The sequence below is a fragment of the Sminthopsis crassicaudata genome, chromosome 1, assembly GCF_048593235.1.
Source record: "Sminthopsis crassicaudata isolate SCR6 chromosome 1, ASM4859323v1, whole genome shotgun sequence".
Classification (NCBI taxonomy): domain Eukaryota; kingdom Metazoa; phylum Chordata; class Mammalia; order Dasyuromorphia; family Dasyuridae; genus Sminthopsis; species Sminthopsis crassicaudata.
The window spans coordinates 386,560,097-386,583,912 of NC_133617.1; the positions used below are offsets into that span (position 1 = coordinate 386,560,097).

Here is a 23,816-nt window from a genome sequence, read left to right on the forward strand (position 1 = left end):
GTGGGACTGTTGCAAGAAGAGCAGAGTTATCTTTGGGAATTACAGGCTGAACCTATGCAGCTGGCTCAGTCAGGAAGGGATGGAGGAAAAAGGGCCAGGGGAAGGAATCCTCATCCTGGGACATACTCCTGGAAGTTCCCAACTTCTCTAACAGTGCTACTGACAATAGTCCTGACATTTACAGGCACTTCATGGCTGTTATAGACAAGCATCACTTCCTTGGAATTTACAAGTTCTAACAAATGTGTTACTGGGCCGTTATCTGACACTATTACTTAACTCGTAGAACTATTTTCCTTCTTATGTAAGTGTTATGAAGGTAATTAGATTAAACTTCTTGAGGGCAGGGACGTATATTATAATTCTTTTGGAATAATAACGATAGCATGAGAAGTAGAAGTCCAACCACAATGTAATTGATAGCAAGCCAGTTCCACTCCTAAAACTTACTTTACTACTGCTTTGCCACTATTAAACTGTACTAAACATGGGTTTAGCCACCACTGAACAATATATACTTTTACAGTCCTTTATGTTTAAAATCAGTGTCCCAGGAATCATAGCTTTAAAGCTGGACGGCAAGTCAGCAAGTATTTCTCAACGGAAGGGAATTTATGGGAGGGACTGACACCATAGAGCTGGAGTGAATTCCCCGATGTCCCACACAGGGAAATTAGCAGAGCTGGGATTCCAGCCCAGGCATTCTAGCCCCTTGTTCATTCTTCCAAGCTGCCTTTTTCTATGGTAGGTTCTTAGTAAATATTAGTTGAATTTTTCTGCTTTTGCTGCTTTTAGATGTTATTCTCTCCACATTTTCATTCGGTAAGTTTTGACGTTAATAAAAGCCTGGCAAAGAGTGATGGGCTACAGCACCACTATCTTGCTTTTGTGGGGACAAAACTTCCACGTCTCTTTGTGCAACTTCCCTTCTTTCTTGAGTTCCTTCTTGCAAGAAAGGACGCGGTCCCTTTAAACACCTGGAAAAGAGTCTCGGGTTCGCTCGAGAGGACACGCCCCCATACCTAACTTATTCCCTCTCTCCGCCCCTAGGGGAGGAGGGGGTGGGACAACTTTTCTTTTCGTCATTTCCGGCTCCCTGTCACTCCCGAGCTAACAGCAGAGTGTGCGGCAGCAGGAACGGAGCGTGAGTCATCGAGGCCGGCGCCTCCTGCCCTCCTCTTCCCTTCCCTTCCCTCTTCGGATCGCGCCGCGCCGCCACGGGGCCCCATGTTAGGCCGGGGCAACCTCGGCGTCGCCCGAGGCCGGGCGTGCTGTGGGCCGAGCGGCCGCTTTGGGATCCCGGGGCGGGAAATGGCGGAGTCCCTGACCCCCTCAAGGCTCCCGTAAGGGGGAGGCGGACCCCGTGCCCCCGCGCCTCGCGCTCTCGGGGCGGCTAAAGAAGAGGAGGTGGCGGCCGCGGCGTCGGTAGCTGCAGTTGCAGCTGCAGGCGCCTCTGGGGGCGGGCCCCGCGGTCGAATCCTCTCCTCTTAGAAAGAAACCCTGGCTCCGGAGGGCGGCAGCGGAGGGGCGCGGGCCGGGGGCGGAGGCTCGGAGTTTGGGGCTGCGGCGCGCTCCGGCGAGGGCAGGGACCATGCGGCGGGGCGGACCGGAGTGGGCTCCCTCCTTGTGCCCTCGCTTCGCTACTCGGCTCGGGGCCGCCTGGAGCGGGACGGGGAGGGGCGGTGTGTGTGTGGGGGTCCGAGCGGTGGGGGAAGGGGCGGCTGGCCCTGGGTTTGGGCGGGGGGGGGGCAGGGAAAGGAAACGCTTCGAGGAGAGAAGGAGAAAATGGCGCTTGGAGCAAGTCCCTCCCCTTACCACACACAGAGTCTCCTCGGCTCCTCTCCAGCCATCCCACCCCGTGAGGCCGCCCCCTCCTCCTCGTCCTTCTCCCACCTCCTACTTTCTTCCCTCCCTCGGTCCACCCCCAGTGACCCCCGCTGCGAGTCGCTTTCCAGCTGCTTGGTGGATGCACTGCACAACTCCTTCCCCGAGTCGTCCTTCCCAACCTTCCATCTTCCTGCAGTTTCTTCTCTCCTTTCCTCGTATGATTACTGGCGGGGTGCTGACTTTCCTTATTTATCACCTTCCTCCTCTTCTTCCTCAGTTTTCTTGTCTCTTCACTCCCCCTCTTGCTTCTCTATCCATCCTTCCATCCAGAAAGAAAACAACTTTGTTCACATTGCATGCATTGTAACCTATCCAGGACAACCTTCTTCTCCTGCCTAAATTAGGTAGGTTTTATGTTGGGAAAGCACCGTTAAAAAATTTAAAAAAGAGCTTCTTTAACCACTTTGCTAATCCTTCATCTTAATGAAATTTGGAGCGTTGTTTTGAGGTAATGTTTGTGGTAATGATTATTAAATACCTTTCAGGGAAGTGTTTATTAAAGAAGTTGGGTGAGATCATGCTTTGGTAGTTACACTAATTGAAATGGCTTATATTTAATTCATGATTTTTCATTCGTGCAGAATACTGACTGATAGGGCAGAAAATTGAAGTCAGTCTATTGACAGCTGATTCAGTGTATTTTAAGAATTTGACCATTTAAAGTGGGTGAATATGAACAATTGAAATGTCCTCCCTTTTTATACCTCACCTTCAAGGTTTTAAGTCAAAATTGACGGAACTATTTTGAGGGTATGATATGTACTTTTGGAGTAGGCTGCCAGTGGAGGATGTCCCACTTTTTTATTTTTACCTTGACCTAATATGGCACATATTAAAACTGTTAGCATGCATTTTCAATTATACATAGCTAAGATTGACTTGAGAAATATTGAAAATTATTATTATTTCCTAGAAAGGAAAAAGGTAGAACCTCAAAACACCCAGTTTGTTTTGTTACAAGTAAGACTATCCTGAATTAAAATTTGAAATGTCAGGGGTAAGATGAAGTGTTTTCAAAAATAGCAGTATTTTGAAGTGGATGTAATATAGTTGGTAATTGTTCTGGTTTATTATAGTCTTAGGAATTAACTAACTACTTAAAACTTTGTGAACTGTGAAAACCTGTAATTAATCCAAGGTTAGCACTAGATGAAAAGAAACATGACAGGTTTACATTGCTTGCTAGATAATGCTTTGTCTTAATGCCACTTGAAAGTTAAGAATTTGATAATAAAACTAAATAAATATATCTGCACATAAAAGTTAGCAGTCTTGCTCATAATTTTTAATGGTTCACCAGTGCCTTCAGAGACCTTCAGGATCTAGGTAGACTCACTTATTTCCTTATTGCTACCTTAAATTAAAAAGAGGTTCAATTCAAATCAAATTACCTGCTTTTTCCTGAATATATCTGATACCTTGCACACTTAGAAGTGTTGGGGGGAAAAAAGTGCTAGACCTGGAGTCAGGAATGCCTGACAGCCTTTGACATTAGCTTTATGACTCTGTTTATATCTAGTAATGCTTGCCTGCCTCAGTTTCCTCAGTTGTAAAATGGGAATAATAATAACACCTACCTTCCAGGTTTTTGGGGGGATCAAATGATATAATGCTTGTAAAGTTCTGATAGAAGCGCCTGACATATAGTAGGGGTTTACTAAATGCTATTCCCTCCTCTTTCTCTGAACTTGTTGTTCCCTTTTTTGTACCTGTCCTATTTTATACATTCAGCACCTCTAGTTCTATTTCATGAAGCTTTCCAGGAGATCCTGCCCAGTTGTAGATAAAATCTCCATTATTCCTGTACTTGAGTTAAAAGAAATTGTCAGGATTGGAAAGGACATTAGGTGTCATTCTTCCATAAAAAGTATTTATCTATCAAATGTTAACTATGTGGTCAGCCCCATAGAGATGAAAGATTTGGCTAAGGTCATATATTATGCTAATTTCAAAGGTGGGATTACCTTTTATTATTACTATAGCTTTTTATTTACAAGACATGTATGAGTAATTTTTCAGCATTGACCCTTGCAAAACATTCTGTTCCAACTTTTCTCCTCCCCCCCCCCTCCCCTAGGTGGCAGGTAGACCAATACATGTTAAAGTATATCTTAAATACAATATATGTATACACATCCATAGTTATTCTGCTGCACAAGAAAAATTGGATTTAGAAATAAGGTAAAAATAACCTAAGAAGGAAAACAAAAATGCAAGCGGATAATAATAGAAGGAGTGGAAATGCTATGTAGTGGTTCACGTTCATTTCCTATAGTTCACTATCTGGGTGTAGCTGATTCTCTTCATTACTGAATAATTGGAACGGATTTGGTTCATCTCATTGTTGAGACCCACGTCCATCAGAATTGATCATTATATAGTATTGTTATTGAAGTATGTAACGATCTCCTGGTCCTGCTCATTTCACTCAGCATCAGTTCATGTAAGTTTCTCCAGGCCTTAATGAAATCATCCTGCTGGTCATTTCTTACAGAACAATAATATTTCATAATATTCATATACCACAATTTATTCAGCCATTCTCCAATTGATGGGCATCCACTCACTTTCCAGTTTCTGGCCACTACAAAGAGGGCTGCCACAGACATTTTTGCATACAGGTCCCTTTCCCTTCTTTAAAATCTCTTTGAAATATAAGCCCAGTAGTAGCACTGCTGGATCAAAAGGTATGCACAGTTTGATAACTTTTTGAGTATAGTTCCACATCTCTCTCCAGAATGGTTGGATGCATTCACAATTCCACCAACAATGTATCAGTGTCCCACTTTTCCCACATCCCCTCCAACATTAATCATTATCTTTTCCTGCTGTCCTAGTCACTCTGAGAGGTGTGTAGTGGTATCTCAGAGTTGTCTTAATTTGCATTTCTCTCATCTAATGATTTGGAGCATCTTTTCATATGGCTAGAAATAGTTTCAATTTCTGCATCTGAAAATTATTCATATCCTTTCACCATTTGTCAATTGGAGAATGGTTTGATTTCTTTATAAATTAGTTCTCTCTATATTTTGGAAATAAGGCCTTTATTAGAACCTTTCACTATAAAAATGTTTTCCCAGTTTATTACTTCCCTTCTAATCTTGTCTGCGTTAATTTTTGTTTGTACAAAAACTTTTTAATTTGATATAATTAAAATTTTCTATTTTGTGATCAGTAATGATCTCTAGTTATTCTTTGGTCACAAATTTCTCCTCCACAGGTCTGAGAGGTAAACTATCCTATGTTCTTCTAATTTATTTATAATATTCTTTATGCCTAGATCATGAACCCATTTTGACCGTATTTTGATGTAGGGTGTTAAGTGTGGGTCAATGCTTAGTTTCTGCCATACTAATTTCCAATTTTTACTGGGATTACTTTAAAAAAAGCTAGCCTTTATATTGTGCTTAAAGGTTTGCAAAGTGCTTTATAGACGTCACTTTTATCCTCACAACAATGATGAGAGATAGATGTTATAATTTATCCTCATTTTACAGGTAAGGAAACAGGCATATGCAAGTTATAATTTACTTACTGGAGAATTATACAGCTAGTGAAGTTTCTGAGATGGCATTTTGAACTCAAGTTCTCCTGACTCCTGGTTTAGTACTGTGCAGTGTACTTTGCCAGCTAGCTAGCTGCACATGATAGTGAGCTTTACACCATCTCTGCATTCTGAGACACCTAATACATTCTACTTTTATTGTACTTATTTGTGTACTTGTCATCTCTCCCCAATATATGTTCTGTTACTCCTTTTCCCTCTCTTGATTTCCTTGAAGACATCAATATGCCAGTCTTTATATCACAAGAACATTTTGCACATAGTAGGCACTCAGTATTTGTTGATTGAAGTAATGTAATCCTAAACAGTGAGTATTCCTGAATTTCAAATGTTTTTCTCTAATCCTTACATCTCTTCTGAACACATATCTTATTGTGTATCCTCTTTGCTTTCCTGGTGGGAAGTAGGACAGCAGAATCCAGCTTAGTAACCCACAGTTCTTTTATTCTAGCTTCTCACAATTTGCTACCAAGTCCCTTCTTTCATGCTATTCTCAAATACCTTGCTCTTTCTCCTCTTTATCTCTATCTGCACTACTACCATGCTAGTACAAAGCCCTTATTTATACCCATCTGAACTATTGCAGAAACCTCCTATGGGGCTCTCGTGTGTTCTTTCTCTCTCTCTCTCTTTTTTTTTTTTTTTTTTAAAGCTTCATGCTCCTTTCTCTAATCTATCTTCTAAACTTTGTTACTATTGAGCTATGTGGTTCCCTGAATTACCTTTTGAGTTTAGATTTCTTTTTCATTCAAGGCACTTGTCAATTTGATGTCCATTCCATTTTTCAACATTTTCTACTATTTTTCCTATTTTGAGTATTGCAAATGCTATTTCCTTTATGAAGGTTTCCCTGACATTAAAAATTTTCCCTTTTGTGCCTATTGTAGCATTTTGTTTTGTACCTTTCTAATGTCATGTGTATAGGAGGATAGATTTAGAGCTGAGAGAGACCTTTTATAGCTGAGCATCCAGATGGTAACTTGCCCAAAGTGGTAAGTGACAAAATCAATATTTGAATACTGCTCTTTTGACTTAAAATCCAGCAGTCTCTATTGTACCATACCACTGAATTTTATGTGTACATAATCACCTCTTTCCCCTATTCCCCAGTAGGGGCTTTGTCATTAAATTTTTTTTATCTCACAATAAAACATTTGTTAAATTGAATAAAGAGCTCAAAAAAATTCAGGAATGTGGAGAAAATTTTAGATGTTTGGATTTTGTTTATTTCTTTGATTCCCTTGGTTCAAGATATTTTTTTCTACTTGGTAATTTACTGCTATCTGTTTGATTAGTTCATATAGCCTAGAAATGTGATTTCTAGCAATGTATTTGTAGCACTCCTACTACTATAGACATCGACTAAAAACAAGTTATTTGTAGTAGAATTTGGCTTTTTTGTGGCATGAAATTAAGTTAAAATGATTTAGAATATATTTAAAATTAGCTTATAATACATTCTTATGGTATATTTTCTTTTTAGGATGCCCAAATCAAAGGAACTTGTTTCTTCAAGCTCATCTGGGAGTGATTCTGACAGTGAAATTGACAAAAAGGTGATCATTTGAAACAGCTCATTTGCATAATATCTATGATGATATATCTGTATGCTGTGCTTTCTTTTTTGCATTCAGAAGTATAGGATTTCAGGATTACATGTGATTTTAAAGCTCATGTAGTTTTTTAGTTTACAGATGAGCAAGTTAACTTATTTAAAAACCCTCAAAAGGTGGGAGAGCTAAGATTTGAACTAAGGTCTTGTATGACAAATCTATAACACTGAAGGATACTTCTATAGGAAAGTGGAATGAGAGTCTTAGTCATTATTTGCTCTGGTTCTAAGTCCTAGGAAATAAGTTTTCCTTTATAGAGAATGTTGGGATCTATCAGGATGTATGTGAAAGTACTGTGATTTTTCATTGGTGTGGGAAAATTGCTTTTATTTCTATAATTTAGTAAAAGTTTTAGAGAATTGTTTGAGGTTAAGCCATTTATCCATAGTCACATAGCTTAGTGTCAGAGCTTGATTAGAATCCAGGTCTTGAGTTTGGCATTTTGTCCATGTATTGCCTATATTTAGTAATGAGACTAAAATGTTCTTGAACGCTTTGTGCCCTGGAGTTAGTTGATTTGATAGTCTTAACCTCCATTCCCAAGCTATATTGTTTAACAGAATTATGTTAATTTTGCCTGTAAGACTTAACTAAATTTTATATTTGGTACACTTTGCATTGTGTGTAGTTTGAATGGAACTATTTATTTGTAAGGAAATATAATGGGATAGGTCAACCATTCTCCTTATTTGTTGAGATAACTACCAGATGCTTCAAGGAACACAATAATCTTTCTATTCCTGTCAAAATAATGAGCCTTTTCAAACTTATATTAGATATGTGATTGGAATCTTTTTAACTGCCAATTTCTTCTGGAAGTGTTTTATTTCTAGCAAAGAGTAACCTGACTGAACTTGTTTGTTATATCTTATAAGTACATGCAGTATGTTATGTGTTTTAGCTTTCAGCTTTTTTCATGTTACATTTATATTAAATGAAAAGTGGAAGAATTTTGGAAAAGTTGTATTTATTTTTATTTAGAGCCTTAAAAAGATAATGGTAATTTTTTACCCTTAGTGCTTAAACAAAGTTTTGATATTAAAGAAGGAAAACTTTATTTGACTAAAATGCTTTTAATTTCCCAATAACAGGATTCTTTATAATGAGTTAATTTTAACTACTAGAATCTAAATATTACAAATCCTGACTGCTTTACTTTTATTCATTGAAACTTTTTAGGTTTTTTTTTTGTTTTTTTTAGTCTTTTATTTTTTTCATCATACCAAGTAAAATGCTGAATATAATAATTTTTTTTTCACATAGTGAGAGTATGATTTAGTGGATACAAGTCAAGAATACGCCTATGTAATTTCACTTCTTTGATACTTAGTGGTTGTATATGAAATCTCACTATTCTAGTGTCACCTGCATTCTCCCATTAAAAAAAGATCTGTTCCTCCCCCTGCACCCAGTGAAGAATCATGACTGCCCTCTACTGATTTGGAAAGGATTTTAGTTAAATGCAATTAGGACTATTTGTATAATTTTTAGAACATGACTATATAGAAAGCTTTTAATGTAATGCTGTAAAGTGCCATAATTATTTTGATTTCTATAATATTAATACATATATGTACATATACATTAATTAATAATTATATATTATAAAAGTCTTAAAATGTTAACTTTTAAGAGTCTAGCACAAAATTTCTCTTTTATTTTGTTCTTTTTAATAAGAGTGTTCTGAATTACCCTTCTCATTAGTTTATCTACTAAATGGATAATTTACTCTGAATAAAATAACATATTTTAGTAACAAATATAATTACAAATTTCAGCCATGATTTTAGTGTTTATTCAAACTCTGTTGGTGATAGTGACTTCAAGAGGACTATTGAAGAATGTTTTTTACTTTTCAGTAGACATGATGAATTGTCAGGATTGGCCAATGAACCAATGTGCTCATTGCTTTTTTTGACTTATTTGTGGTAAGATGAAGTCTTATTCTCACAGGAATTCATTGGAAAATTACAATTATCTTTAACAAAAAGAAATATATTTAAATAGGGTGACAAATCTACTGCTCATTTTTACCATATATAATCAAAGATGATGGAAGATGATGTTCCCAATGAATAAATGAAATTACTCTTTTGAAAACAATGCCTCACACTTGGGGATTTTGGTTCTTTGTGGTTCTATCAGTTGTAGAATCATATTGAACTTAAAAGAAAAATTTCTGTTTGCATACTTTGACCATATTTAAAATTCTTATTTTAAGGCAAAAAGGAAAAAGCAAGCTCTTCCAGAAAAACCCATTAAGAAGCAAAAGACAGGAGAAAGTTCCAAAGCACCAGCTTCATCCAAGCAAAGCAGCAGCCGAGATGATCATATGTTCCAGGTAAAGCTGACAATTATATATTCTTAGAATCAAAACAATTTCCATATATTTTGGTGGTAAAGATCATGAAATAAAAAGAAAGTGAAAAAGACTTCTTATTTGGAGTGACAGGACTTGGGTTTTGCATTCTGAGTGGTATTTATTACTCTGTAATAAGACACTCTGAATGTCTGCCCCATGAAATGGAAAAATTTGGTTCTGGTGACTTCCATATCCAATCTAGATCTGATCCTATTTAATTATATGACATAGAGTCATCATCATTGTTGTAATTGAAAGTATGCAACATTTCATTGTTCTTTCCAGTGAAATGCTTGTTTGGTTAACACTGAGAATTGGTATAGAATAGTAGCTGGACTATTGTGATCCAAGTTATAAGTGACTGAAATTGTATGTATACTGCCAGATTTAAAAAGGTACTTTGTGTAACAGCTATATGGCAATTCCTACAATTGAAATGTTATAGAAATTAAAATTAATGAATAGATTGTAGGCAAGTATTTGTCTTTGAAGGTGAGTGTTGAGCTGACCTTTAAAGAAAAGATAAACTTCTAATTAACAAAAGACTACATTTTAACTGGGGGTAATTAAAGAATCAGGAGTAAATTTGTTGCCAAGGAATTGATAAAGATTCTGAGGAAGAATTAGTATGAGAAAGATGGCTAGACAAAGTATACCTCATCAGTAGACTTGAATGCCAGAGTAGAAAGTCTGATCTAGTGTTTTTTTTTTTTTTTTTTTTTTAATAGCTTTTTATTTACAATATATATGCATGGGTTATTTTTCAGCATTGACAATTGCAAAACCTTTTGTTACAACTTTTCCCCTCTTTCCTCCTACCCCTCCCTCAGATGGCAGGTTGACCAATACATGTTAAATATGTTAAAGTATAAGTTAAATACAATATATGTATTCATGTCCAAACAGTTGTTTTGCTGTACAAAAAGAATTGGACTTTGAAATAGTGTACAATTAGCCTGTGAAGGAAATCAAAAATGCAGGTGGACAAAAATAGAGGGATTAGGAATTCCATGTAGTGGTTCATAGTCATCTCCTAAAGTTCTTTCACTGGTTGTAGCTGGTTCAGTTCATTACTGCTCTATTAGAACTGATTTGGTTCATCTCATTGTTGAAGATGGCCACATCCATCAGAATTGATCATCATATAGTATTGTTGTTCAAGTATACAACGATCTCCTAGTCCTGCTCATTTCACTCAGCATCAGTTCATGTAAGTCTCTCCAGGCTTTTCTGAAGTCATCCTGCTGGTCATACAGAACAATAATATTCCATAATATTCATATGCTGCAGTTTATTCAACCATTCTCCAATTGATGGGCATCTTATCTTGTTTTGATAAGCAATAAGGAGGGTTTTTTTTTGTTTTTTTTTTTCTAATAGGGTTTTAAACAGGGAAATGATTTGATGAAAGCATTATTTTAGGAAGAGTAATATAGCGTCAATGTATAGATTGATTTGTTCCTTGGAATTGGAAGGTAAGATGACAATTGGAGACAACGACTACTTAGAATACTATATCCTTCTCTCCTTTATGTATCTTGTATTTAGCTATTTATTTATATATTGTGTTCTCTTAAGTATCTGATTGTGTTACTCCCATGCTCACCAAACTCCAGGGACTCCCTGTTGCCTCTTAAGATAAATTTCTCTATTTAATTTTTAACACCCTATCCCCAGTTATTTTTTCAGCTCCATTATATTCTATCTTTTCTTGAATTTTTGAAATCCAAATAGACCTCTTAGTTCCTTGTTCACAGCACTCTTTCACTGGCAATTCTCCCATGATTAGAATCCATTCTTTCCTTAGCTTCTTCCTCATACAATCCCTTTGTTTCTTCAAGATACAACTTAAGTTTCATCTTCTACATAAAGTTTTTCCTAAAACCCTCAGTGCCATTGTCCTTCCTCCCAAACCTCAGTTTATTTTTCTACTTTGTAGAAATACATATATTAGTAAATTTTTTTTTCCACTCTCCTGTTGAAATGGCAGTTTCAGAGTTCTGTTACTTGACAGTTATTTAATAATTGTAAAAAAGTACTCTTAACACATTTACTAGTCAATATCAAATACTTATTTAGCACCTATTATGTGTCAGGCACTGTGGTAGGTGCTGGGACAAGAATAAAGAATGAAATAGTTCCTACTTGCAATGAGCTTATATTCTAAAAGAGGAAATAAGTAGTACATTTAAAATATATTCATTAAAGTTAATAAATACAAATATATATATATATATATATATATATATATATATATATATATATATATATAAGAGAGAGAGAGAGAGAGAGAGAGAGAGAGAGAGAGAGAGAGAGAGAGAGAGAGAGAGAGAGAGAGAGAGAAAGAGAGAGAAAGAAAGTGGTTAGTTGATTTGGAAAGAGGTCTCTAGTAGTTGGGAGTATCAGAAAAAGCTTTGTGTAAAAGATGGTGTCTGAGCAGCATGTTCAAGAAAGATAAAGACCCTGAGGCAGAGTTCAGAAAGGAGTGTATTCCAGGAATGAGGGAGTAACCAGTGAAAAGGTATAGAGATGGAAGATGAAATATTGTGTATGAGGAACAGGAAGATCATTTTGAATGGTTATCTAATACAGAAGTTGAAGAAGTGTCGTCCAGTGAATCTGAAAAGATAAGTTGGGGGTTGGTAGACGATTACAGCAATCTGAACAGAGGTGATAAAGGCCTGGATTGAAGCTGTAACTATGAATGGAGAGAAAGGGGTCAGATGTGAGACATGTTGTGAAAGGTAGAAATTACAGGATTGGGTAATGAGGAAGAGTGAGGAGTCCAGGATAATACAGAACCTAGGAACCTAGGCATATGGTGCCTTTAATAAACAAAGTAGAGAAATTTGGAAGAGGAGAGCGTTTTGGGGGAAAAATAATGGGTTTAGTTTTAGACTTTTTGAATTTTAAGATGACCCTGGGATGTCCAGTTTGAAATATTGTAAAGGAAATTGTGATGTGAGTTTTTGGTTGAGGAGAAAAATAGGCTGATTTATTGGTCTGGGAATCATTTGCATAGAAAGTATAATTGAACTCTAAACCTATGATGTTAACAAGAGATTGTTGAGGGAGAAGAAAAAAGGACAGAGAAGAACCTACTGTTAGGAGGCCAGCCAAAGACACTAAGGAAAGGAGGGAGACAGAACCAGGAGAGATTAGTATCACAAAAACCCAGAAGAGTAAAAACTCTTTAGATGGAGAGGTTGGTTAGCAGTTCCAGATTCAACAGATAGATTGAAAAAGGGCTGAAATATCATCTGATGATTAAGAAGATAATTGGTAATTTTGAAAAGTTGAGTTTTTTTGAGTGATGATAAAATCTCATTTTAGGGAAACAGGTTAATAGATTTAGAACTGGAAACCAGAAAGGTCATCTGGCAGTAGTTTAGAACTGAAAGAGACCAGCTTTCTAATGTGGGACCTCAGTCTGGAAGGAACTAATCATCCAGTGTATCCATCAAATTCTAAAGGAATTTCTTCATTATATACAGATCAAGCTTTTAATTTTGCTTTTTTGATCAGCATATCACATTGTTAATTCATATTGAGTTTTAGTCTACTAAAACCATAGATCTTTTTCAGACAAAAATGTTACCTAGTCATCTTGATATTTTTTATTCAAGTATAAGGCTTTACATTTATTCCTGTTGTTTTTTTATCTTATTAAGTTTAGCCCTATAATCTGGTTTGTCAAGATCTTTTTGGACCCTGACTTCATTATCTAGTGTTAGTTATTTCTACCAGATTTGTGTTAACATATGTTTGACAAGGTAATAAATGCCTGGCCTTTTAAGTGAGGAGAATAGGGTGAATAGGAAAGTTATTGTGGAGAGAAGAAAAAAGGGTGAATGGGAGTGTTGTTGTGGAGGGAGAAATGATTAAACCAGGCAGCTGATTAGATATTTTAGGAATATATGGAAAATGCTGAATTGAGAATGACTAAAAGATTTGTAGTGCTCTTAACAGAAATGGTGGGATTTGGAAGAGAGTAGGATTTGATCAGAAAGGTTGTAAGTTGTATTTTAGACATGTTTGATATACCTTGGAACAGATAACCCTGTATAGTTTTACTGCAAGAAAAAAATGTTCTTGTTATACAGTTTACCTGAATGAGAATTTTTGAATATGATTTTAAAATGATCCTATGTCATGGAAGTGATCCTTGGATTCTGTCACTGGAATATAACTTAGAAAGTAACCTGGAAAAGGCTTTGAATACATGTGGGACCACAGTTTGATTAAGTTTGCAAAGGTCTCTTGCTAGAAGATTGCCACTAGATTTCTTTTACCATAGTAACTCATAAAATAATCTCTAAGGTGTGAAAATAGGAGTATTATCTGTGTCATCCAGGTTAATTTTTACTGATGAAATTACTACTATTTAGAAGTAAATATCTTTTATATACAAAAATGACCAAATAATATTTGTTCAAATCCAAGGTATACTGTTCAGCATCACAGTAATCCAAATCTGTACTCCAACCACTCATGCTAGAGAAGTCAAAGTTGATTAGTTCTTTGAAAATTTAGAACATCATCTAGAAATAACACCCCCCCAAAAGTGACATAGGGCATTGAAGTGCTGAAGTAGGAAATCAAAAGATAACAGACATGTTTGGCTTTGGAGTACTAAATGAAGCAGGGCAGAGACTAATTTAAAATATAGTTTTTTCAAGATAGCTTGCTGGTCATAACAAACATTCTTTTTGACAACTCAAAAGGCAACTCTACATATGAGACATCACCAGATGATTAGTATAATGTCAGATTGATTATATGTTTTGTAGCCAAAGGTGAAGCTCTATACAGTCAATTAAACCAAGATTTGTGGCTCACATCATGAGTATCTTATTGCAAAATTCAAACTTAAATTGAAGAAAGTAAGGAAAACCATCAGACCACGTTTTGTTCACTTTTTTTTTTTTTTTTTTTTCATTCATGTCCAACTCTTTATGGCCCTATTTAGGGGTTTCTTGGCAAAGATACAGTAATGATTTGCTATTTCCTTTTCTAGCTCATTTTATAGACAAGGAAACTGAGGCAAACAAGGTTAGGTGACTTGCCCACAGTCACATAGTCACTGCCTGAGGTGGGATTTAAACTTTGAAAGTTGAGTTTCCCTGACCGTAGGCCCAGTACTCTTATCTGTCATGCCACCTAGTTGTTTTCTATCAGATCACATAGATATGACCTTATGAATAACAAGTGAAGGTGATAAAAAGATTTCAGGGATTATATTTGGTAGATAGTGCCACAGTGCCTGAGCTATAGAGAGAATTTCCCAGTATTGTACAGGAGACAACAACAAAAAACATTCCAAACAAAAAGATTAAGAACACAGAATTGCTGTCTAAGGAGATTTTATAAATATCTGAGGAAATAAGAAAAGTGAAAGGTAGAGGAAAAAGGGAAACCCAGGTGAATGAAGAATCACCGAGCATAGTAAGGAGAGATAAGGTTTTCTTAAATTAGCAATGCTAAGAAATAGGAAAAAAACCCAAAAGAATAGGAAAAAGGTCTCTTCAAGAAATGAGAGATATCAAGGGAAAGTTGTAATTCAAAATCATGAGCATGATAAAAGACAAAAATAGGGATTTAACAGAAGCAGAAGATATTTTAAAGAAGTGGCATGAATATATAAAAAAGCTATGAGAAAGATCTTAACATCACTGATAAGTAATATGGTGTGATTACTAATCTAGAGCTAGAATGAAGTCAGATGGGCCTTACTTAGGAAGCATTGCCAACAATAAGGCTCGAGGAGGTTGATGGAATTACGGCTTGAACTATTTAAAACCCTAAAAGATGATGATGCTAAAATGCTACACTCAATATGCCAGCAAATTTGGACAACTCAATAGTGGCTATTGAATTGGAAAAGATCAGTTTACATCCTAGTTTTAACAAAGGGCAGTGCCAGGAAATGTTCAAATCACTGAATATTTGCATTCGTTTTACATGCCAGCAAGGTGATGTTTAAGATTTCACAAGTTAGGTTCAGCAATGTGTGTAAACTGAGAATTAGCAGAAGAGCAGGCTGGTTTTTGAAGAGGCAGAGGAACTAGAGATCAAATTGGCAATATTTGATAGATTATGGAGAAAACAAAGGAGTTCTTGGTGGGGAGGGGGAGAGGAAGGAACTCTTACTTCCGCTTCATTGACTACACTAGCCTTTGACTCTGGGTCGCACCAAAAATGTGGCAAGTCCTCTAAGGGATGGAAGCACCAGATCAATTTACTTGTTTTCTGAGGAACCTAGAACCACAGATTGCTTTAAGATTGGAATAGAAGTACAACAAAGCTGTATATTATTATTTTATTGGTTTAACTTAATGTAAAATACAACATGTCAAATGTCATGTTGAATAAGTCAAAATCTAGTCTTTGAGAAATGTCAATAATCTCAAATGCAAATGATACCATTCTTTTGGAAGAAAGTGAAGAATTAAGAAGTTACTGGGTGAGGGTGAAAGATGAGAGTATAAAAGCTGTTTTGAAGCTTCACATCAAAAGAACTAAACTTTTGGTAATTAGTCCCATCATTTCCTGGCAAATTAGAGGGAAGAGAAATGGAAGCAGTGTCATATTTTATATTCTTGGGATCAAGTTCATTGCAGATAGTGACTGCAGCCATGAAATTAAAAGATGCTTGCTCCTCCCTGGGAGGAAGCATTGGTATATCTGAAATGCTTAATGAAAACATAAGACATTTACTTTGATGACAGAGGCCCATATCATCAAAGTTACGGTTTTTTTCAGTAACAGTGTTTAGCTGTAAAAGTTGAACTATAAGGAAAACTGAATATCACAGCATCAATGCTTTTGAACTGTGGACTGGAAAAAGACTCTTGAGAGTCCCTTGGACAACCAGGAGGTCAAATTAGTCAGTACTTAAATTAAAATTAATTCAGGCTATTCATACACTTTGTTCACATAATGAGAAGACTAGACTCACTGAAAAAGACTTCAGTGTTGGGAAAGATTAAGGGGAAAAGGAAAAGAGGATGGCAAATAGATAATTTCAGGAAAGGAGCAAACACAAACCAGGAGTGACTTAAAGAGATAATGGAGGATAGAAGGGCCTAGCATACTATAGTTTACAGGGAGGGAGAGGAGGAGGAAGGGGGGTGGTGGTACAAAGAGTCAGAATGGCAACAAAAATCTGTTATATGCAACTTTTGGTTCAAAAGAATTTTTGGAATTCATCTCCGAAAAACATTTTTAAGACTATTAAACAGGCTGTAAAAATAGTTCAATTTATTCTAGTACTTAAACAATTGGACCTATAGTATATGGTTAATGTTTTATTATTCTAATAAATCATTTACTGGACAGTCTTTCTCAATCAAGAAGCATTTATTATAAGGCCTATTAATGTGCAAAGCTCTGGGAATATAAAGACAAAAAGGAAACAATTCCTGATGTTAAGGTGCTTATATTCCATATCAGGAGATACGCATATGCATAAAAATGTGCAGACTATGTAAAAGGTAATTTAGTGGATCAGAAAAGGTCAAGGTTGTCTTTTTAAAAATCTAACATCACTTAGTAAAACCTAAGCTGTTGCTTATTTTTTGAGCCATTATTTTAGTTCTTGTTTTTTTTTTTAATATGTACCTGGTTCCTTTTTTTTTTTTTTGCAAGAAATGACAGTATCTGTAATTTTCTATCTTGTATCTTCATCACTTTCGTAATCCATTTAAATTTGTGTTTTCCCCAAACAAAAAAGCCTAACAGGAAAAGCTTTTCTTTAGCCCTCATAGCTTCAATCCAATTAAAACTCTTCATAATCTTTTTGTGCATTCTGGTCCAGCCATACTAGGTCTTTTGGCTCCTCATACATGACACTCCCATTTCTTGTCTTTATACATTCACACTTTTACCTCTGCCTGGAATGCAATCCTTGCCTCAATCTTTCTTAGTCATTAGTTGTCTTCAAAACTTGGTGGAAATAGTCCCTTCCTGCCTTCTTACCTTCTTCCTTCTCTTTTTCCAAATACACATATAGTTTTCAACCTCCCTTTTTATAAGACCTTGTATTCAAATTTTTCTCTCCCTCACCCTTATCTTCTTTCTCATCAAGACAGCAAGTAAGCTGATATAGGTTAAATATGTGCATTTCTTTTAAACATATTTTCATATTTGTCATATGCAAGAAAAATCAGATCAAAAGGGAAAAAAGCCATCAGAAAGGAAAAAAAAAACATACATTCAAAAAGTGAAAATACTATATGTTTCAATCCATATTCAATTTTCATAGTTCTCTCTGGATGTGGCTGACATTTCCCATCCCAAGTCCATTGGAATTGCCTTATTGCATAATCTTGTTATTGTGTATAGTGTTCTCTTGGTTCTGCTCATTTCACTTAGTGTCAGTTCATGTAATTCTTTTCAGGCTTTTCTGAAATCAGCCTGCTCATCATTTCTTCTAGACCAATAATATTCCATTACGTTCTTATACCATAACTTATTCAGCCATTTTCTAACTGATGGGTATCTACTCAGTTTCCTATCTTTACCACTCTAAAAAGAGCTGCTACAAACATTTTTGTATATGTGGGTCTTTTTCTCCTCTTTTATGATCTCTTTTGGATACAGACCCAGTAGTGATACGGCTGGATAGTGCTAGAATCCTTTGAAACTGAGTTCCAATACCTTACACCATACTTCATGATATATATTAATTATGTGCCCTTAATATTAAAGGTCATTAAAAAAAAAAAAACTAAAAGAAGTAGGTCATATGCTTCTCAAAGCTATGACTAAGAGATATATTCTTAACCAAGCAAGAGAAAGAGGCAGATATAATATAATATATAAAATAGATAACTTTGATGAAAGGAAATTGAAAAGGTCCTGCACAGACAAAATTAATGCATCCAAGATAAGAAAGGAAATGGATAAATGGAAGAACATTTTTTGGGTAATCTTTGATAAAGGTTTAATATTCAACATATATAAACAGTTGATAAATATATGCATATAACAAATGCAAACATATTGTACGTACACACACACACACACACACACACACACACACACACACACACACACACACACCAGTTGTAGCCATTGCCCTGTAGATAAGTGACCAAAGGTCAACAGTCCTCAAAAGAATTGCAAAATATTCATGACCACATGAAAAAATACTCTAATGCATCATTTAAAAAGTAAGGTTTCACTTACACATTATAATTTGTCAAAGATGAATTCTATTTATATAGATGTTTTGACTTTATTGAGAACAATAGTCAAATAATAATGGGATTTTTCATAATCGAATAATAGAATGAGGTAGTTTTAGTAATTAATGTGATTTAAGCCTGTACACAATTTATCATGCAAATAAACAGAAACTTCCACAAACCTTATTTTATTTGCAGATTGGAAAAATGAGATATGTTAGCGTTCGGGACTTCAAAGGAAAAGTTCTTATTGATATTAGAGAATATTGGATGGATCAAGAAGGTGAAATGAAACCTGGTAGAAAAGGTGAGTAATTTTAAAGATAACTGTGGGAATTGTTAAAATGTGTCTATTCTTACATGTGCCTAAAGAATACATATAGTGGAGAATTTAGAGTTCTTGTCTTAAGAATTTACCTAAAACCTAATTATTCCAACTTCTCATTAGAAAATTATGTTATTAATATGAAAGTGAGTATTTTAAAGATAACTGCGGGAATTAAGATGTATCTATACTTACATGTGCCTAAAGAATACATATAATGCATAATTTAGAGTTCTTGTCCTAAGAATTTACCTAAAACCTAATTAATCCAACTTCTCATTAGGAAATTGTCATTAATATGAAAGTTAATTAAATTTTCTCTTTGTATTTATCTTACTGTAGGGTTAAAAACAAAAATTATTCTGAAGCCTTTTTTTGGCCTGTAGGTGATGATCTTTTAGGCTATACTGCTAGGATCTGTTTTGTCATTACAAGTACTATCATGCTGGAAAGACTTCAGCTTTGGGAATCAAGCCCATCACCAGAAAATTGTTTATTAGTGTTTTGGCCACTGAAACTCATGAAACCACCTATTGAGGCATGGGAGAATTGTGAATTCTCGGTGGAAAGAATACTTTTACTTGTGACATTCTAAGTATGATGAGATTAACTTTATTGTATTCCCTCTTCTTCTTCCCCCCAACATTGTGTACGTGTTTAAGTTAGGAATTTTTGAAAACACAATCTGTTATTGTACAGATTTAAATATTATGTATATGGGGGCAGCTAGGTGTCGCAGTGGATAAAGTGCCAGCCCTGCATTCAGGAGGACGCGAGTTCAAATGTGGTCTCAGACACTTAACATGTCCTAGCTATGTGACTCTGGGCAAGTCACTTAACCCCAGCCTCAGGGGGGGGGAAAAATAAATACTATGTATATTCACATAAAATTTAATGTGATTAAAAATTTTTTTTTCATAGTCCAGAAAATTTTCAGAATGTTCCTTTATGATCCATCAACTTGAGTTTTTAATTATTTTAAAATATATTTTGCTTTATGATATTTGAGATAATAGGATGCCAATTGGACGGCTACAGAATTAGTTGGAAATACTATTTTCTTAAGTTCTTTTCTCTAGGAGGGACATATTCTCTGTCTTTGATCTGTAAGAGAGATTAATTGCTGATATTTATCCCTATTTCTGACCTTTCCCTTCATCTTCTCACATCTGTTTTATTGAAATCTGTTTATTCAAGAAGCCTTTATTGGGCACTTGTTTTAATGAATCCCATATTTGGTACCACAAAGGGAAGTGAAGACTTAATCTTTGCTTGTGAATTAAGGAAATAGCTTAATTTTTTTTTTTTTTTTCTAGTTCAACAAATGTTTATTTAAGGGCCTTTTGGGTACAGAACATTCTGTTGGATGCTTGAAAGATAGAAAGTTTAGATAAGATGTTCTTCATCTTGGACAATAATAAAAGTACATGTGCTACTTATAATGCTTTAAAGTTTTCAGAGCACTGATTTTGAAAGTGCCTTTGAGGCACATTTGAGGTAGTGTGTGTAATAGATGAGGAAACAACCTGACTTGTCGGGGGTGGGAGGGACTGATTCCTACTAAGTTCTGGGCATTGAGATTCAAACTTAGGGTACACCTTACTCTTAGGATTCTTATAGCATGCCATATTGTTGAATTTAGTCTACTTGAGGTATGAGATAGAAACACAAATTATTCTCTCATGCATAATTTCATAAGTTCATTAAGGTGAAGAGTTAAGTGTCTGGTGAGTCTGTGTCCAAAGTAAAAGTTGTTTTTAATAGTAGTAGTGCACTCATCAGCAACTGAAGAACCAAAGCAGCCACATGAACATAACCATTTGAACTGCCTCAAAATACTAGCTCATGACAAAATTCTGCTTATTTTCATTATTCTTTACCTCACTTCCCTGTCATTTAGAGTATTCCACTTACTGAATTCCCTTTTTATACAAAATTTCGTTGTCTCCTACGTGGTATTGTTACCTTGGTTGCTTTTTTTGTAATATCTATCATCTTTAAATCTTGTTTGGATTAAGTTTGGATTAAATATTGGTATTTCATTTGCCTTCTATCCTATTTCTGCTTTTCAGTAATAGAAAGTCCAACAGATTAGTCAATTTTTTGTTGTTGCTCCAAATGCTCAATTATTTGAAATAGTTTAAATAGTCATTCCCTCATTTGCTGTGTATTTTACAGTTTTGCCCTCTGCATATGGAAATCTCAAAAATTCATTTTTTTTTCTTCCACTTATTTATTGATAGAATTAAAGCATGAAATACTGGAGGTTTGGGAGAGTAAGATAGAAAAAAAATATACTTGATTTGAAAAACTTAAATCAAAATTAAGACAAGGCAAAAGAGTGAATAACTAAGAGTTAATTGCATCCATTGTATAACTTTGTACAAAGTATGATAATTTACTAGTATATCATCTATTTTTATCGCCCTACTTTAATTTCTTGAGATGTGATAGTAAAAATGAAGTTTATTTTCTTTACAGTCTAGGGTAATTCCCTTTATTTTTATTGCTAAGTTTTGTAGCTTACAGAATTTAGTGAAATGTGAATGTTGAGTGTGTTGTATTAGTTTTCTGAAATACTAAATGTATCCTGCAGTTTGTGGTCTCCCTGCCCTAAGTTAGCTTCATCAGCGATATCCAGAGTCCTGGCCTGGGGCCTGTACCCTAGGAGCTGCTTAACCCTCTAGAACCCTCTAGACTGACCTGGGTTCCTATGGATCTTTGGAGAAAACCTTACTTGGTACTGGATTTGGTTGTTACTTGGCAAATTTGTGCATGTCTGCTTGGTTTGCTAATTTCCAGATGACTGTGCTATCACTGCAGATTATCTTTTGCTCTGATTACTTATCAAGACTACATAAGAATGTGTTTCAAAATTGAAAGATACAGTAGTCCATCAAAATGGAGCTGGTGTATAAGAACATTAATGATCTTGTTTGGCCTGACCAGAGAAGGCTTTGTGGGGAAATAAAGTACTACATGGCAGTAATAAAGTTTTTTTAGTTTTTAAACTCTTAATGGTATTCAGGATCGATAATTTAAAATTTAAATTGTGATATTTTAGTTGTAGTTACATTTGTAAAGATTTGCACTGAAAATAAATTTTAACTATTTTTTAAAAAATATGTTTTAGGTATTTCTTTAAATCCAGAACAATGGAGCCAGCTGAAGGAACAGATTTCTGATATTGATGATGCAGTAAGAAAACTGTAAAATCAGAGCCATATAAAACCTGTACTGTTTTAGTTGTTTTAATCAGTCTTTTTACATTGGCTTTTGTTTTCTAAACTATTTGTTTTCCAAGCTATTGTATATTTGGATTGCAAAACAATTTGTAAGATGAATCCTTTTTTTTAAATGTGCATTAAAAGTGTATTCTGAGTGAAGCTAATTGTCTATACTTTATTAAAAAAGTATGCTTTGCATCCACCACCTGGTGTGAAATAAAATCAAGTAATAAAATCTAACTTTGTGGCCTTTTTTGATAAGTCTTGGTTACTGGTAAGGCTAATATTTGCAATTTGTGGATCTTTTAGTTTTAGCTCAACTGATGTTAAAGGAGACATTGAATAGCATTGAATTTAACAATAAACATTTGATTTGTGAAAGATAGAGCCTATCATTACTTTTCTTCAAAGTATCCAAATATCCAAAAATGATTTGACTTTAATTTTTTCCATTGTCATAATTTTACTTCTTTTCCTCTGCATTTCTTTCATTTTTCTCTAAGGTGGCTTGTCTTTTTGAAACTTTATTCCACTTCTTTCCCTTGATGATATAATGTTAGTTTCCATAGACTTCTTCAGTGTCATTGAAATTCTGAGATATTCATTTGGGTATCATTGTCAATTTAAACTATGTATATGAAAGCCTTAGGATTAATACTGTAATAAATACTTCTGAACAAACATTGTTTCTATTTATTCTAAACAAGTGTATATTAATTACCCCAGAATTCTATGTAGTTATCAAGCCACCTTTTTTAATCTGCAAAAAAATCATGATATAAAAGTCCTTTACTTTTGAAAGATGTTTACAGATTTTAGGATGATGTCTGTAAAATCAGATATTATTGTTAAATTACCTCAGACTAGGATTTAATAAAAATCCAGAAAGTTTACTGGTCCTAACTTTTTATTTTCGATACTGAAAATATGGATAGTATAAACTTTGCCATCTGAGAATGATAGTATATAAACTTTGTCATTAGAGAAATAATTATGTTGAACCATGTTGCTATATTATTATAGTAAACTTTTATAATAATAGGCTGATACTTGTTTTCTATAGTTTCTCCCATATTAATCTGTTAGGAATGATATTGTTTTTGCCATGTACTTAAGTGCCAACATGCACCTAAGTGGATTTGATTGCTCTAGATTTAGCTTTTAGCTCCTTTACCCTATTAAGTCTGAAGAGGAAGGCACAGAAATGGTGAAATAGAAAATGTACATACAGTTTGATAAGAGATACAATAGCTGTAATATCTGAGCATAGGAGTATGTGAAACCATGAACTACTTGTGAAAATCTTATTTGTATTAAAAGAAAATGTAACTGAGTAGTTAGAAAATATAGGGAGACTAATTGTCACAGCTTTAAGTTGAAGGCAAATAGAGATAGGAATACTTATATTTTGAATGATCCAAATTTGATCAGATTTTTAGAATACATTCAGGTAAGACAATGGAAAAGGAGATTCTTTTACTGTGGTGGCACTTTAAGATCAATTCATATACCCATGTGATTATGATTTATTCATGTTATTTTTTTTTGAAAGACCTTTTAAGAATAAATTCTTGTGGACAAATTGGATTTGAATTTGGTAGCAAAATGGCTACTGCCATCAACCAGCTTAGACATTAGTGTTTTCATTG

At 34.9% G+C, this 23,816-nt stretch overlaps 1 protein-coding gene across 4 annotated transcripts; it reads left to right on the forward strand.

The window, feature by feature from the left end:
• The first annotated feature begins 1,057 nt into the window (after positions 1-1,057).
• On the forward strand, positions 1,058-22,548 carry SUB1 (SUB1 regulator of transcription). Of its 4 annotated transcripts, none has more exons than XM_074279489.1 (6): positions 1,092-1,144; positions 2,105-2,231; positions 6,936-7,008; positions 9,287-9,406; positions 18,814-18,922; positions 22,074-22,548. In XM_074279489.1, the coding sequence occupies exons 3-6, from the start codon at positions 6,937-6,939 to the stop codon at positions 22,151-22,153; spliced, it is 381 nt and encodes a 126-aa protein (XP_074135590.1). In that variant the 5' UTR covers positions 1,092-1,144; positions 2,105-2,231; position 6,936; the 3' UTR covers positions 22,154-22,548. The 4 variants fall into 4 exon arrangements, with proteins under 4 accessions (XP_074135588.1, XP_074135590.1, XP_074135589.1 ...); XM_074279488.1 differs by having other exon boundaries at positions 1,104-1,144; positions 2,158-2,231; XM_074279490.1 differs by having other exon boundaries at positions 1,129-1,144; positions 2,204-2,231.
• Positions 22,549-23,816: the final 1,268 nt, after the last annotated feature.

Excerpts from the sequence above, each read along its gene's own strand:
- SUB1 (XM_074279487.1), top strand. The coding sequence starts at position 6,937 with ATGCCCAAATCAAAGGAACTTGTTTCTTCAAGCTCATCTGGGAGTGAT. Across the intron at positions 7,009-9,286 it reads ACAGTGAAATTGACAAAAAG|GCAAAAAGGAAAAAGCAAGC; the intron begins GTGATCATTTGA and ends TCTTATTTTAAG. Across the intron at positions 18,923-22,073 it reads AATGAAACCTGGTAGAAAAG|GTATTTCTTTAAATCCAGAA; the intron begins GTGAGTAATTTT and ends AATATGTTTTAG.